Below are 18,514 nucleotides of genomic sequence, written 5' to 3'. Positions count from 1 at the left end.
GTTTAATTTACAAACTAATTGTATTTCTTTCAGAAATAGTAACTATTTTAATAATTAATAAATTTTTATTTTATAAATTAATATCTAAATTGATAATTATAGTTTTGTTACTAAAATTGATTATCATATATAACTTTTTTATAATAAATTACTTATCATGATTTTTTGTATTAAAATGAAAAAGAATAGTTTAGTAATATACATACTAGTAAATGGAATATGATGAAGGTCTCACAAAAATATAATGGTAAGTTAAGATGATTATATTTTGATATTTATTTATTTATATTAATATTTGTTGTTTATAGATTTTGAATAATAAGTATTGGCTCTAATGAGAATAATGAAAGATATTTGTGTTGTTAGTAACAACTTTTCCATTAGAAATTATACATTTTCTTTCATTCAATAACATCAGAAGTCATTATACTACTAGTGCAAAGTGCAAATATAATTGACTGTTCCACGAGCTTAAGTTTCTTGTTAAAACTATATTCTATTACGTTTCCAAAATTTATTAAAGTTTCAATTATATCCAACAAATGAATACCACCTAAAAATTTTTAAAGTTTATATTGTACTTAAATTTTAAAGTTTCAATGATAACACTCAATTTATAATTCAACTTTTTTTTTGGTCTAAAGATTATATATATTCCTTCTTTTTACACTAAAATAAATAGTTAAATCATCACCAACAAATACTAAAAATAAATTACACTTTTTGAAATATATATATATATATATATATATATATATATATATATATATATATATATATATATATATATATATATATATATATATATATGAAGATGATATTTGCAGATCAATACACTAATAATGTTTAGTTCTTTTTTCTTTTGTTTTGGGGTGAACTTTTCTCATTCTTATGTTTGTTAAAAATCCCAGCAGAAACACTCATCAATAATGCTTTGGTTACCTAAAAATTTAAGATTACTGAATAAAAAAAATTAAATCATCATGAACTTCTTTTGAGTCTCTACAACACTTAACTTATTCAACCATTTTCATTTCCGAATTCCTAATTTCAGCATGAAATGCAGAGTTGGAGATTAGTGTTTCACGTGCAAGAATCCTTATATCTTCTCTTGAAGAATCTCTTGAAACTCGAACCAACTCTCTTATTGCACCTCCATTAATCATATCTACTGCATTTGCTTTTGCTTCTGTATCACATCAAACAAAACTCTTTGTGACATACCATATTTAGTATCTAAATCGTAGAGGTTAAATATGTTTTTGATCCTTTAATTTTTAGTGAATTTTGGAATTAGTCAATTTTAAAATTTTGAACCAATTTAGTCATTTATCTTTCGAAATATGTGAATTTAGTCCTTTTAATCAATTTTTTTTATGTTTATTTGATATTTCGTATGTATTTTAGAATTATATTTGAGTTGTTTATATTGTTTGACACATTTTTGCTTCAATGTTAAGTTAAATACTATTATGAAACATGTTTGAAATATCAAACAAACTTAACAAACTTTGATTAAAAGGACATGACTAAATTCACGTATTTTGTAAAGATGAAAGATTAAATTGGTCTAAAGTTTCAAAATAAAATAATTCTAAAATTTATTAAAAGTTAAAGGAAAAAAAATATATTTAACCTCATCGTAAATGGATATGATGCATTTAATGCTCACCGTATTTTGCTATGTGGCAGAGAGCAATCTCAATATGACGCCTAACTAACGATACTTCGTTCTTTGCGTTTTCCACAATCCATGGAAGCAAACCATCCACAATAAGTAAAGATCTCTCGATCTTTGTCCCTGTATAATGCACCAAAACTTTGACTCAAACAATAACAAATATCATTGATAAAGAACATGAATTTGTAGATGATAAGATAATGGAAGTAATGCACGAATGATATGAATTTAAAGACAACATAGTTATTGTGATAACCATGTATATATATAAAAGTTATTACCTTGAGTAGATGCTTTGGACTCGCATTTTGCAAAGTTGGCTATTGCACGGGCAACCTGGGTGTATACATCAGGATGTCTGCATCTGATCATTCCCAATAGTGTCTTGAGACCACCTTCATCCCTTATCTTTATTTGTAGTTTATCTAAATACAGGAACACAAACTTCGTAAGTTACCAACAATGTACTTGATGCCTACACTATAATCGCATCCTTAAAGACAAATTTAATTTTATCGAATTTGTTGATTATGGGTTTGATATATCAGGAGAATAAGAGACAATATTCGCATGTAAATTTCTCTCAAATAGCCCAAAATTCACTACTAATTCCCTTTACCCAACAAACATCTTTAACGGCTTGGGGTATAACAAGTAGAAATAGATGTGCTAGAGAGAGATTGTTGTGGTACATGTATGGTGGATCAACAACAGAAAAAAGCTGGGATTCTAACTTTAGCTTCGTATTACATGTGTGATTCTATGTTTAAAATGGTAGGTAAATAAAGATAAGGTAAAAATTTTTGGAACAAGGGTATTCGAAGTAGGAGAAAGATAAGGAAACAAAAATTGTCCTTCAAAGAATGTCATATTCCTGGAAATATGAAAACTATAGTTAAAAAATAGCATAATAGACAAATCTCTTATGAGAGTGGCTGTACCACATAAATGCACATCATAAAGATTGTGCTCCAAGATTATGTTGTTCAAATGGAGTCAATAAAAGGGAATAAAAACAAATAATCATATAAAGGAAAAATTATTGATGAAGAAATTTATTTGATTAACGAAATCTCTTTTATTTTTAGGAAAAAAAAAATAAAGATAGTGTGCGAATTTGAATGAACTAAAATAAATGTGTTGTGCTACTTTTGTATTATTTGCTTGATAAGCAATGTAGTCTAATCATTTGTGAGAAAAGTTTAAAAAACATGAAATTCAGAATCATGTCATGAAATTTGTGAACTACTCAACAATGCAAATAAAAAAAACACAAACAAAAACCATAATCAACTTAGGAAAAATAAGAATAGAAATCACACACAAACCAAAAACAAGAGAAAAGATTTTAGACATAGGATGAAAAATGGTTTTATAGGCTATCTAGAAAAAAAGATTTTCTTACTGATCAAACCCATTTATCCATAAGTTGCTTATCACGAGTTTGAGAAAGTTTGAGATAGGTTGAATTGGAAACAAACAAGTTTGTCTAAATATAAGTTAAATTAATCCAATTCATTTAACTTGTAAGTTAGACATGTTCGAGGTAAATTGAAGGAGGATTGACTTGGGACACACCAACGACAATTTTTATTATTATTTTTTTCAATTTTTGTATATATTTTTTATTATAATTATTTAACTGTTCTAAATACTTGAATGTTATTCAATATTATTTGAATAGTTTACATGTTGACATTTTATTATTTGAATAGACATTTTAGTTTTTAACTATTACCTTTGTAATGATGTTTGATGAAATAGATAAACACTTTGATTGCAATTAAAATGTTAAAGTGAATCAATCCAACTCACACAAGATTGGATTAAAAATGATTGAGTTCAACTCAACTCATTTTCTGGTGAGGTAAAAATTTTATAAGCGAGCCCACCGATGTCTATCTGACAAAGTCGAAGTTTATAATCTCAATAATGTGCAGTGCAGACAAACATGGTACTTAAAAATGAGATAATATAAAAAGTTTACCATTTCCAAAAAGATTACCAAATGCTCCAGCAACCATTCGAAGGGTCTGAGGATCTTCGGCATTGGCTGCTACCATTGACAGTAAATTAATGCCTCCTTGAGCCGCAATGAGATCTTGATTGCTTTCTGTTCAGACACCCAATAAGGTTGAACGAAAAAGAGAGATGAATAAAGTAAATATTTATTTTAAGTTTCTAGCAGAAAAGAAAAGGCTGTGGAAATTTACCATTCATTGCCAAATTGGCAATGGCGCTTGCTGCAACTCTGTGTGTGGTTTCATCTTTTGAGATCTTAAACAGTGAAAGCAAGGGCGGAATTCCACCTGCTTCTACAATCTTCTTCTGGTTTCTTTCTACAACATCAGGGTTGATACATGTTCAGGCTAATTTTTTTATATAAATTTCAACAAAGCAACAAATAGACTTTCAAGTTATGTTAACTGAAATATAAACTTGATTTTACGCCTAAAAGGCCCTGTTACTATGTGTAGCATGTTCTTCCATGGTTAAAAGCAAGTGATTATCAGAGGAATTTTGGGCAAAACCGTGTCTGGTGCTACCTTTCTAACCAATCTCCAACAAGAGATTAAGTATTTGAGAAAATCTTAATCATAGGTTTATGAGTAGTCACTACTATAGATAGTGTAATTATCTATCCTAGAGTTTGTATCAGGCCAAATAAACTTAAGTGATCAATTGGACAATGATGCACATTCATCTAACAGAAATTTATTCATTTTCAGAAATTCATTGACCCCAGATCATATAATGCAGAAGTCAAACACGTCAATCCTAGATTTTAGACTGCTATTAATATACAAGGTATTTAAACTTAAGTTGGCAACACTGAAACCTTCACAAGCTAAATTAGCTATTATTTTCACGGCATAGATTTGTGCATCAGCATCTTCTGCTTCAAGCAACGACAGAATCTTCTGCAATCCCCCTGCTAAAATTTCGATTTTATCAGGTCAAAAGATCTTTTAAATTGAAAGTAATTTATCAACATAAAATGTCAAGTTTTCAACATGCAAGATATGCAATAAAAACTAATTAATAAATAATTACTGCCATGTTCAATGAGGTTGGCAGCTGAGGCCTCCTCTCCATTTCCTGAAGCTTGCTGTTGATGTTTAACTAGGAAAGAGGAAGAATAATCTGAACCAACAGCAACTTTCTCAGATCCACCTCGTCGAATTTTTTGTTTTGTCTGCAAGATCACATTGCAGACACAAATGTTTTCAGTAGGTAGATAAATTACGAGGTCAAGAAAATTTATGGCTTGTTTTCTCTAAATGCACCAGAAACCCGTGAAGAATTTGCAGAAACATGACGATGAGTACAGGTTGTGACATGTCTTAAAAACGATGAAGAGATTAAGTAATAATACAAGTAGTGAAGGTTTTGTGCAGTCTAGGGAAACTATCTGAACCTTCATGTCTTACTATAAGAAAACATAAGATATAGCCAATTAATTACTATATGATATTCGAGCACTTCAGATATGGCTTACTTTTCCAACATTAAAACCTAATTGCAGCAGTTGACTTTGCAATCTGGCTATTTCTCTTTTGAGTTTCTCCTTCTGGTGTGTCTCATCCTCCAACATCTTACCAAGTTTTGAGATATGTGACTCTCTTGATGCCTATTTCAGGAGACATATATATACATACACGTGTAGAACTAATTCAGAAGTCACATAAACAGGCACATGCAAAGTGAAAAGTACAAACGTTGGGGCACAAAAACACACCTCCCACATTTTCAGTTCTTCCATTTGACTTTTCAGATGATTTAGCTCCCCTTCGGTAGCATTTCTGATAAGAGTCTCTTTCTGAAGTAATTTTTTCAAAATTACTACTTCCTCAACAGGCACAATGGCCATCTAAGAAATGACACTTGTGAGCACGAAATGTTGTACTACTGACAATTGACTTACTATTATCATATTGTAATCTAATTTGGCTTCTCAGAATTCTTTGTTGACTCCTCCAATAATGTACGAGCAAAATAAATAACAGGGAAGATGAACAAAAATTATTACCTCTGCATTAGATGTCATACAAAATTCCTCGTACTTTTTCTTATTCTCCGTCACCTTCTCTTCTAGCTTCTTAATCGATTCCTTATTATAGTCTTTCTGATATTTCATTCTTTCCTTCTGAGAGAAGAAAATGCATACCAGCATATTTACCAAGAAATCATCAAATCAAACCATTCATCGTTGTTACTAATTGAATTTAATAATTAAATTCCTTATGACACTTTTGCATGCCAGAAATTGACAACTTACTTTCAAACATGTAATAACTTAAATACATGTGATACTATTGCAACAACATACATTAGATAAACCAACCTCAAGTGAATCCGAGTACCCTTTTTGAGCTTCTGATATCCTATGTTCTGCTTCTGTGGTCAATCCTTCAATATCATCCTTCTGAAATTCCTTCTGCTGCCTTTCGTATTCCATGGTGAGTTTGTCTGTAGTTCTAGGTCTAGCCTTCTACATGAACTTTTGTAATCAATTTTCTGCTTTAATTTTACCATGTTTCTAACGTTTATAACCTATGACAGTCACATACTTTCAACATTGTTAAAATTGGCCTGAATATCTACAAAAATGTACATTAATCACAGCAGCACAATTTGGTATGTACTATAGTATGTTGAAAACTATTTATGGAAAATAATAATCAGTAGCAGTAGCTGCAACGCTCATGGGACCTTCCTCAACTAAACAAAACAAGTAGGAAGTACCACTCACTGGCGGTGTATGAATATCTATAAATAGCCAATAAATTGAAACCCAATGCACAGAAAAGCCATCACTTACCCTACGTAACTCAAAACTATCCAGAATCTTCACAATGATTACTACAGACACTCAGTAATAGTTTATTTTCTTATCATTCTATCAATACAATATCCTTGTGAACTGGATTGGTAACAGTCACAGAGTTCAACTATAGAACAGAATGTTAACTGGAAATTCTATACTACTAAAATATATATACACATTAGTATAAAACTAAAAAAAAAAGAAAAATATTTTATTGAAATTTAAAACCCAACCTCCTCCATCCAAATATTATAGTTCCGAGTCTTTCCCCTGTGCCGTGGAGAGGCTCCAACAATATATGTTACGAATGAACAATGAACAGGTCTTATAACAGTTTCCCATAACAAAACTAAGGAACATCTTCCTCACATTTCTGTGCTTGAAATGAACAATAACGGAAATATATTATGGAAGAAGTTTGAGCGTGAATTAGAAACAAATCACAAAAAAAAGCGAGTTTTTCTTATTCTTATGGGTGTATTTGTGCAAAAACTAGCATTTACTAAAGTAAATTTTTTACCCTGAGAATGGTTCTCGTTTATGGGAACTGAAATACAAAATAAGGTTATAATCGATAAACATATTATAGTAAATTTCTTATGCTTAGAATTGTTTAATTTAATGGTAAATGATTTGTGTGCTTTGATAGAAAAGTTTAAAAGAGACTAATGTGAGGATGTCCGAATCCATGTCACCTCAACTGTATTTCCTCTGTTCTATCTGTACATTCTGCTTTCAAATATTGAAGCTGAATTTCAAGATTTGGACAAAGAACACAGGTAAATCAATTTGAAAAATATTTGATTAAGTTCTTAATATGTAACCATTTTAATTCTGGATGTTTTTGAAGATAGAGTTTCTTCATTACCATTTTGATGTTATATTATCAAAAGAAAGATAATCTAAGTGTTGGCTTTCTTTTAATAAATACACTTTCTTTCAACCACTTTTATTCTGTGTATTATGTTATAACGGATTGAAGTTTGAAGTAGAACTAGTAATCTCTTATTTATAAATTCTTGTTATTGATTAAAAAAACTCCGAAATGATGATAAGTCATTTTCTAATACGTACACTAATCTCTTATTTATAAAAAAAACTCCAAAATGATGAGAAGTCATGTTCTAATACATACACCAAGTAGATTCGATTCATACAAATTTTAGATAATTTTTGTCCTTAAACAAAATATGCTATTCATAATATCATTTATATAGAAGGAATAAAAAATACGAACCACATGAGAGATTAACTTAAAGAGACATTATAACACAACTCCTTTATGCATGCTTATGAAGTATATATAAACAATATCAGTGACCAGTATTACTAACTCCATGTTGTCCTAAGTTTCATCATGTTAACTATTAATTATTTTAAAACAAGAAAATTTGACTGTTGTGGCAGAGACAGGTTGGCGGTGTCTTTATACTTTTGTCAGCGTCTAACACACATACAATATCTATTATTTCATGTTTAAAAAATTAAATAATTCCAAATCTTCCTAAAAAAGTTTCTACTTAATCAAGAAATAATTGAATGTATTTTATGTTTACAGGATATTAAAATACATTTACTTTTTCTATCTAATATTTTCAAGTTATTTGCAATAAAAAAAATCTTAAATTTCTATTAAATTAATTGTAAAATTATGTTTGAAAATAAAATTTAATTAAAATACTATGAGTGACGCCTAATTTTTTTTCATACTAAAATTGATATTGAATTATATGTAATATAAATCATAATTTATTTAAATATCCTTCACTGGTGTATAAATATGTTTCTACCATTGAATATCAGTGTATAAAGAAAAATAATACAAATATATTTCCAAATTCATAAATATTTTTTTAAAAAAATTACATGAAATCCAATACTTGTAGAAAGTATCTTAGGGAGCCTTAGTGCTACTCACTCTACTCACCTGCATTCCCTTCTTCTGACGTGAGTAACACGATCCTAGCACTAAGGTAAAGACACACACCAAACCAAACAAAGGTAAACTAAATCCATTTAAAATCAAGGCTTAAATGGTCTTTTGGTCCTAGTTTAGGACGATTTTTTTCAGTTTGGTCCTACCTTCCGTAATTTGTTTTCAATCGAATCTTTTTCGTTAATTCCGTCTAAATCGTTAACGGAACAGTGTCAGCGTGGTGATTTTTTGTGACAGTGGATATTGTTCAGTGACATGTCCGTTTGCACTGTCATAGCCTAGATTTTAAATTGAAATTTAGGGTTTGTGTTCATTGTGGTTTAGGGTTCCATTAAAGTTCAGCTGAAAACGAATGTCTCGTGGGGCATCTTCATCTTCTTGCAATAGTTGGGTTCACAGAACGTGCAATTCCTGCCATGGTGGTTCTAGGGTTTCAGGCTCACCCCAAATTTGTGATTGCGGAGACATTGCAGTAGTGCGCACAACTAGAACTACAAAGAACTTGGGTAAACAATTTTGGGACTGTGCGAACTTTAAGGTTTGTTTCCCAGTGTTCGGCTTTGGGTGTTTCTTTCAGTTTCAGTCTTTCACTTTCATCTTCATGTTTTTTTGTTGTTGCAGAGATGTGGTGAAGATGCGTTGGGATGCATAATATTCCATGGAATGCATAAACAAAACCCTAATCATTAACAATAAACCCAATCAAATCTGACCAAAAATAATATCCTGAAGCACAACGTACCTCGGCGATGAAAACGTTTTCCCCTCCGCAACGATTGTCCAAAGATGAGCGACGAACTGAGAAGACAAAAATTGATCTGAAAGGCCAGATTCCACAATTTCAAAGAGCGACGACAAAATCTCCCAATTCGACCCCAAATGCACAATTCGACTTAAACAACCCTAAACCCAATTTAATCCAACTTAAACCCTAAAATCAATCCCCAATTTCAATTAAATGGTCAGCACAGTGCAAACAGACACGTCACTAAACAATATCCACGTCACACAAAATCACCACGCTGACACGGTTCCGTTAACGATTTAGACGGAGTTAACGAAAAGGAGTCAATTAAAAACAAATTACGAAAGGTAAGACCAAATTGAAAACATTTTCAAAAGTAGGACCAAACTGAAAAAAGTCGTCCTAAACTAGGACCAAAAGACCATTTAAACCTAAAATCAACTATCAATTTAGCTATTATGGTCACAGATTTCACCAATATTTATAAAACTAACTAGCATTATGGCCATAATAAAAGATGTATCACACACTTCTACTCTGACTCTATTTCATTTAACAAGTAATAACTCAAACATTACAATATATATATATATATATATATATATATATATATATATATATATATATATATATATATCATATTAGTACTTTTTTTTCAAAAACTTAATGTAATGACTAAGATCTAAGACCATGTACATGTTATAATCATCCTTTCTTATCCAGGCCCCTTATCTCATCATTCCATGACCATATTTCAAACCAAACTATACGACATGTTAATTATTTATATGTAAATTTCAACATAAGCCAAATTTACATATGGTGACCTCCTTCAACTCTCACTCTAAATAATCTCCTCTATGTGAGCCAAGTACTTAGTCGAGTCGGGATAGTCTTACCTTAAGTCATTCTATCAATACATTACACACATCAATCATACATTAGCATCTCCCCCAATAGAGATTATTAATCCTTACTCATAATTCATAAAATCAAAGAATAAGTCGTACATTCTCAACAAAAACTAACATACATATAACAAAGAATAAGTTTGAGAGTCATTTAATGGATGTGATGGATTCAAAATTATGTTTAAAACAAAGAAAAATAAGATTACCAAATCGTCATTAATTTTAAAAGTAATTTAAAATTATAATTAGATAGGTTAGATTTATTTTAGAAAAAAATATTAAAATGTATGAATTAAAATTACATATTTTAATTAAAAAATACTTATGAAAAATTTTAATAAAAAACTTAAAATAATAATTATTTTTTAAACCTTTTTTATAAATATTTTGAAATTTTTGGCACTAATTATTTTTGAAAATAATTTCAAAAGCTATATTTTTACATTGTTATTATTATAAATAAACTGAAAAACAAATTGAAGGCATAAATGTAATCTACTTGATATCCCCTCTAATAATGGCATAGTAAAAAGGATTGGAAAATAGGAGAATTTTCCTCTTCCTTCCCTTTTCTCTCGCTCAAAATTTGTTTGAGGGAGCGAGAGGATGAATTAAAGTGGATTAGAGGTTGAAGTTTGTGTTGTTCACTTGAAGGGATTTAGATGTGAAAGTAAGTGGATTTAGAGTAAAGTTTGTGAGAGATTTAATGGATGTGATAGATTAAAAACAATGTTTAAAGTAAAGAAAAACAAGATTACTAAATTTTCATTGATTTTAAAAATAATTTAAAATTATAATTAGATAGGTTAGTATTATTTTAGAGAAAAATATTAAAATGCATAAATTAAAATAACATTTTAATTAAAACATATTTATAATAAATTTTAATAAAAAATTATAATTAGAATTTACTTTCTAACCCTTCTTCTATAAAAGTTTTGAAATTTTCAGTATTAATTATTTTTGTAAAAATAATTTCAAAATCCATATTTTTACATTATTATCATAAATAAACGGAAAAATAAACTAAGGGCATAAATGTCATCTAGCTGATATCTCCCTCAAATCATGGCATTATAAAAAGGATTGGAAAAAGAATCTCCCATTTCCTTCTCATCTCTCTCCCTCGAGATTGTTTGTTGTTTGTGGTTGAGAGAGAGGATGAATTTAAGTGGATTAGAGGTTGAAGTTTGTGTTGTTCACTTTTAAGGGGGTTAGAGGTGGAAGTGAGTGAATATAGAATAAATTTTGTGAGTGATTTGATAAATTTGATAAATTAAAAATTATGTTTAAAGTGAAGAAAAACAAAATTAACAAATTGTCACTGATTCAAAAAGTAATTTAAAATTATAATTAGATAGGTTATGATTATATTAGAAAAAATATTAAAATGTACTAATTAAAATAACATATTTTAATTAAAAAATATTTATAAAAAATTTTAATAAAAAATTATAATTAATAATTACATTTTAAATTTTTTTATAAAAATTTTGAAATTTTCGATATTAATTTTTTTTCAGAATAATTTCAAAAAGCATATTCTTACAATATTATCATAGATAAATTGAAAAATATACTGAGCACATAAATTTAATTTACTTGATATCTCCTTCAAGCCATGGCATAATAGAGAGGATTGGAAAATACGAGAATCTCCCTCCTCCTTCCCCTCCTTTTCCCTCAAAATTTGTTTGAGTGAGAGGGAGAGAATGGACTAAAATTGATTAGAGGCTGAAGTTTGTGTTTATAGGATTTAGAGGTCAGAGTGAGTAGTTTTAGAGTAAAGTTTGAGAGTGATTTAATGGATGTGATGGATTAAAAATTATGTTCAAAACAAAAAAAAAAGATTACTAAATTTTCCTTGATTTTAAAAGTAATTTAAAATTATAATTAAATAGGTTAGATTTATTTTAGAAAAAATATTAAAATGTATAAATTAAAATTACATATTTTAATTAAAAATATTTATAACAAATTTTAATAAAAATTTTATAATAATAATTAGTTTTTAAACTTTTTTTATAAATATTTTGAAATTTTTGGTACTAATTATTTTTTTGTAAAAATGATTTCAAAAGCTATATTTTTACATTATTATCATCAGTAAAATGAAAAACAAATTGAGGGCATAAATGTAATCTATTTGATATCCCCTCTAATCATGGCATAGTAGAGAGGATTGGAAAATAGGAGAATTTCCCTCTTCCTTCCCATCCCTCTCGCTCAAGATTTGTTTGAGGGAGAGGGAGGATGGATTAAAGTGGATTAGAGACTGAAGTTTGTGTTGTTCACTTGAAAAGATTTAAAGGTGAAAATGAGTGGATTTAGAGTAAAGATTGTGAGTGATTTCATGGATGTGATAGATTAAAAATAATGTTTAAAGCAAAGAAAAACAAGATTCTTTAAGGGATTTAGAAGTAAAAATGAGTGGATTTAGAGTAAAGGTTGTGGGTGATTTCGTGGATGTAATAGATTAAAAATAATGTTTAAAGCAAAGAAAAACAAGATTCTTTCAGGGATTTAGAAGTGAAAATGAGTGGATTTAGAGTAAAGGTTGTGGGTGATTTCGTGGATGTGATAGATTAAAAATAATATTTAAAACGAAGAAAAATAAGATTACCAAATTGTCATTGATTTTAAAATTAATTTAAAATTATAATTACACATGTTAAAGTTGTGTAATTTTAAAATTTAAAATTAATTTAAATTTTTTTAATAAAAATTATAATTTGTAATTACATTTTAAACCTTTTCCTATAAAAATTTTGAAATTTTCTGTATTAATTATTTTTATAAAAATAATTTTAAAATTCATACTTTTACATTATTATCATAAATAAACTGTAAAATAAATTAAGGGCATTAATTAAATATATTTGATATCTCCTTCAAATCATAACATTACAAATAATTGAAAAATCGAGGAATGTCACTAGATTTATTTTACCCATCTGGTGTAGAATGACATAAAAGTGACGAGAATTAACAAAAGACTGTGTTGAAGTTGTGTATATAGATATAACCACTTTTAATAAAAAAAATTTAAATTAGAATTCGTGCACCATTAACACGTCCTTTCTTTTGTGAATCAATTTATGCTAAAATCGGGTGCTCGTAACAAGTTTTGATTTCAATATAAAATTTAGAAATTGCGTTTAAAACTAACGACTTTTATTTAGCATATAGGAATTACGAATTTAATTGTTTTTGAAATAGGATGAAATTTGAAATAAATTTTATTATTTCTGAAATATAAGAATTTAATTGTTTGAAAGAAAATAGTATAAAAACCAAATAAAAAAATGGTAAAAATCACAACTATGCATATAGCGTACACCACCATTTATAATATTTAACAATATATTTTAACCACAAATTTAAATAAAATATAATACATAATTTTTAAACAAAGTCAAAATAATTCATTAAAACCGTCTTTAAATGACAATTTAAAAAAAAGAAAAATTATATTTTAAAATCAATTAATAAAAAATAACTCATTCAAAATCAATGGGTTAATGTTAATATATTTTAATTATTCTTTTTAATTTTTAATTTAAATTAGATGATCTCATGAACGTACTATGATGTCCGTCCATTAACATGTAAGTATTCTTGAACTCCTTACTCACGAGATACAGATATTTTTAGATCCTTAACTATGCGTCATACATAAAGCAAATTCATATAATATTTTTGAAAAATATAATTTTATTTCTAAAAAAAATAAATTTAGTTATTTAGGAGATATTAAAATAATAACAAACTTTATCATATTTTTCAAAGTAAACATATTTCAAAGTAAAAAAAAATATTAATAGCGGAGATACTAGTTACTATTTTGGTAATATATAACCCTTAATAATATATTTTTTTAATAATTTTATGCCGTGTTTGTTCTAAGGACAAAAATTGTTTTCTTTTTCTCTTTGGAATTGGAAAAAGGTTAAGAATAACACTAATATAATGTTGTTTTCATTTTTTAAAATCTAAAAACACTGACTTTAACCTCCAAAACCAAAACATAATCCAAAACCAAAATTGTGTAACATGAAAAAGATTTTCACTTTTCATAATCCAAAACAAAATCGACTTTTTTTATTGAAATCGTAGGACTGATATATGATTCATACTAAAAATTTAAAATCCTAGAAGAACCTAAAACCTTTGAACCTTATCACCCTTTACAATAGGATTTTCTTTAGAAATCGCTTCACGCCCCGCAGTCCTGAAGTCATAGGTGCACTGGTGCTTCTCCGGGTAACGGTGCACCCCGCAGAAAGTGATCCCACACTTGCACACGAACCCGGTTAAACCCACTTTTTTGTTGCAACACTCGCACCGATTCTTGGGTTTGGAAGGCTCAGCCGCGCACGGCGGCGACGGCTCCACCGAAGAGGATGGCTTTACAACGTCAAGAAGCGCCGGCGACGCGGATTGGCAGAAGAGAGAGTTTATTGCAGAAGGCGGCACCTGGACACAAAGTTGCTTGTAGCATTTGGAACAGAAGTTTCCGTTTTCGGGAGTGCCGAAAAAACCGCAGTTATTGGCGCAGAGCTTGGGCTCTGACGTGGGGTAGCTGGTGCCGTTAGTATGTTGAGAAGAACTCATGATTTTCGATCGATCAATTCTGTGGTTTTTCTCTAACGGGATTATGTATTGTGAAAGCGTGGAGAATTGTGACATATATAAAGACCGCGATTACCTTTTAATATAATACAAATTTGATAAGTTTTGCAATCTGGATTAAAAGATCACGTCAATATGTGTACTCATATCTTATTTTGATTAATCAATCAATAACTGCCCCGTATTTATTTATATGAAATATATATGATACCATATCTATGATTTATAAAAATATAGGTTTACTTTTAAATATATTTCTTTTAGTTGTATTTCTTTTCTGGGGGAATAAGTTATCCCACATGTAATTTTTTTTAAAAATAAATTATTATTTTATCATTTTTTCCTTAATTTGATATTTTATAAGTATTACCTTAGGATATTCTTCAAAAATATATTTAGTGATTAAGCTAAAATAAGATTACTATTATATTATTTTATATTGATTGTTTGGTGTTGAAGATGTTTTTTTTATTTATCTTATCCTTACCTTTGTATATATGAAGAGTAGTTCTGATACAGAAAAGAGTAGATTTGAAAAATAATACCGTTAAAGTGAGATCAATTTTTCTCCTATTTTCATACTATCCTATTATAATTATTATCCGCGAAAACACAATTATTGCCGTATATATATATATATATATATATATATATATATATATATATATATATATATATATATATATATATATATATATATATATATATATATATATATATATATATATATATATTAATAAATAAAGAAGATTTCTTTTTTGTGTCTACATTTTAAAATACCAATTTTACCCTTTATATACAATAATTTATTAAATTTTTAAAAATTGACCGTTACTTTTACCAGTTTTTTATAAGATCAGGTATCTCTATTTTTTTTTTCTTCTTTATATATCAATGGTTATTTTGTTATGATGTGTTTACGCTAGTGTGTATATATATATATATATATATATATATATATATATATATAAATGGTCGTTTGAATAATCATTAAAAGTAAATTATTTATAAAATAATAAGTAAAATTGAAAAAATAATATATTGTTTCTAAAATAATTAATAAAGACAAAAAAGAGGTTTATAAAATAATAGTTCTATATTAAAAAATCTTATATTATATGAAATTTTTCTTATAAATTTGTTAAAAGAAATTGTAAAAAAAGATTTTTTTTTCTTCTATTCTTTTAAAGAATCTTAATTGGTAGGTAATTCCTTCGTGGATAATTATTTTCTACAAAATTATAAAATTCGTAAGCATTTCCTACAAAATTTGATGCGAAAAGTGTTTTATACAAAATATGTTGCAAAAAAAATTGACAGCAATTTCTTATAATTTTTTTTATAATTGAAAGTATTTCCTACAAAAAAAGTAAAACAAAAATTGATAGGAAATATGAGTTTTTTAATAGTGGTTAAAGATAAATTATTTATAAAATAATTTTTAAAATAATAACTAAGGTTAAAACTGAAAAAAAAATGTGGATACAGGAGTTGTCGCGCGGGTATTCATTTTTTAATTTTCAAAAAAATTAAGATAAATAAAAATATGTAATTAATTTTTAAAATAGTTGTTAAATGTAAAATTATAAAAATAAAATATGTACACAAAAGAAGTATTTAAAATAATAGTTTAAGACAAAAGAAGTTTTTAAAATAATAGTTAAAGATAAATTATTTATAAAATAATTAATTTTTAAAATAATTAAGGATAAAATTGAAATAACGAGATGTGAACACAAAAGAAGATATCTCTTTATATATTGTTATAGATGATAGATATCATTTTGCTTTCATCACTATTATATATTCTTATTCTTATTCTTATTCTTATTCTTATTCTTATTATTATTATTATTATTATTATTATTATTATTATTATTATTATTATTATTATTATTATTATTATTATTATTAATAACAGCTTTCTCATTGGCATCACTATATATATCATTATTCAATTTATACTACAATGAACATTAAATTATATATGTTCAATATTTATCTAATTTTTATCTTACAAATGTTATTCTAATATGGTTTATCCTATTAGACCATTAAACGAGTCTTAAATTTATATATTCAAATATTAATAATATAAATTATCTTTACAATTATATATTCAACTTTGAAGCGATATTATTAAATATAATTAGATCTTAAATTAATTAAACTAACAAATGTTTAAGATATAATAAAGTATTAATAATATTAATTAAAATTAAATAAACATAAGTTTAAAAAAAAGGAAAAAAACTTAAAACATTATTTTCAATATATTAATCAAGTTATTAGAAAATATCTCAAAATAAAAATATATGATAGAATAAAAATTAAGAAAACAAAAAAAACAAAAAAAAAGTTCAGTAACTAAGAAATAATTTAATATACAAAGATATATTAAGAAAAGAAAATATTATCAAAATTACTACATTACCTATTTTATTTTGTTGATAAGTGTCTTAAAAGTTAGTTTTTAGTCATTTTACCTTTTTAATTTATTTTTTACTTATATTTATTTTATTGTCTCGTATCTATTATCTATCTATTATATTATATATTAAGAAAAGAACAATGATACTTTAATCCACTTTTTTTGACTCACTTTTAATCCACCACCTCAATCACCATTAGATCATCACATCATATCACTTGAAAGAATCAAAATAGATGATCTAATGATAATTGAAGGAGTGGGTTAAAAGTGGATAAAAAAAAATGAGTTAAACTATCTCTATCCTTAAGAAAAAAACATACTACCAAAATTACTGCATTGCCTATACTATTTTGTTGACAAGTGTCCTAAAAGTTAGTCTTTTAATAATTTACTTTTTTAATATCTTTTTTATTTATATTTATTTTGTTGTTTCATATCTATTATCTATCTATTATATTATATATTAAGAAAAAACATATTACCAAAATTATTACATTAGCTATTCTATTTGTTCTCAAGTGTCCTAAAAGTTAGTTTTTTAGTCATTTTATTTTTTTTAATTTCTTTTTTATTTTTATTTATTTTTCTATCACATATACATGAATTTTTTTTACATTTTTATCTATTTAATTTATTTTTTATTTTTTCTATTTATATTTATTTTGTTGTCACATGTGCATAGAATTTATTATATTTTCTATCCATTTATTTGATTTTTAAACTAATTTGTCTATACTTAATAATAGGTCATTTAATAAATCATTAAAGAATGACCTATATTTAAATTACTGATTTCTATAGTATTGCTTCATATTTAATTTTATTCTTTTTTGTTTTCTAATTATTTGGTCATTTTTTTAAATAAAATTTAGAAAAATATTTTAGTTTCTTCTTAAAATAACAATATTTTAAAAATAATATATATTTATTAATAATACAAATTGTTCATACCATCATATAAACAATTGTCTATTTGAAGAGTTATTTTATTCTTTTATCTATTTGATTTTGATTTTAAACTGATTTACGGTAAAAATATAAATATATTTCAATTATGTCATTTAATATCTATTAAATTATTATTTTAGTTCTTAAAAATTATTAATAGTCTCTGAAACTACAATTATGTCTAAAATTGAAATTCTTTTGTTAATCGATTTAATTCATGATAAGCATCCTTAGATATTATTTTAAAAGTTTGTTGACTTTAAAATAAATAAATAATTACTTATTTTAATAGGTGTCTTCAAAAACATTTTAGCCGTTATTAATTTTTTTAACGTATTTTTAATATATTTATTATTAAAGAGTAACTTATATTTTAAATGTACTTTTTTTTTCATTTTC

General features: G+C 26.5%; 1 protein-coding gene and 1 pseudogene across 1 annotated transcript; both read right to left on the bottom strand.

Moving 5' to 3' along the window:
* Nucleotides 1-941: 941 nt before the first annotated feature.
* Nucleotides 942-8,863, bottom strand: LOC114175512 (annotated as a pseudogene).
* Nucleotides 8,864-14,262: 5,399 nt separating this feature from the next.
* On the bottom strand, nt 14,263-14,730 carry LOC114175511 (zinc finger A20 and AN1 domain-containing stress-associated protein 7-like). Its single transcript, XM_028060267.1, has one exon. It carries the CDS (start codon nt 14,713-14,715, stop codon nt 14,263-14,265), a length of 453 nt encoding a protein of 150 aa, XP_027916068.1. The 5' UTR covers nt 14,716-14,730.
* Between the last annotated feature and the right edge of the window lie 3,784 nt (nt 14,731-18,514).

The sequence above is a fragment of the Vigna unguiculata genome, chromosome 3 (assembly GCF_004118075.2).
Source record: "Vigna unguiculata cultivar IT97K-499-35 chromosome 3, ASM411807v1, whole genome shotgun sequence".
Lineage (NCBI taxonomy): Eukaryota > Viridiplantae > Streptophyta > Magnoliopsida > Fabales > Fabaceae > Vigna > Vigna unguiculata.
This window is presented reverse-complemented; position numbering and strand designations above follow the sequence as displayed.

Bases quoted from the DNA above. Each gene is read 5' to 3' on its own strand.
- LOC114175511 (XM_028060267.1), bottom strand. From the start codon at position 14,715: ATGAGTTCTTCTCAACATACTAACGGCACCAGCTACCCCACGTCAGAG.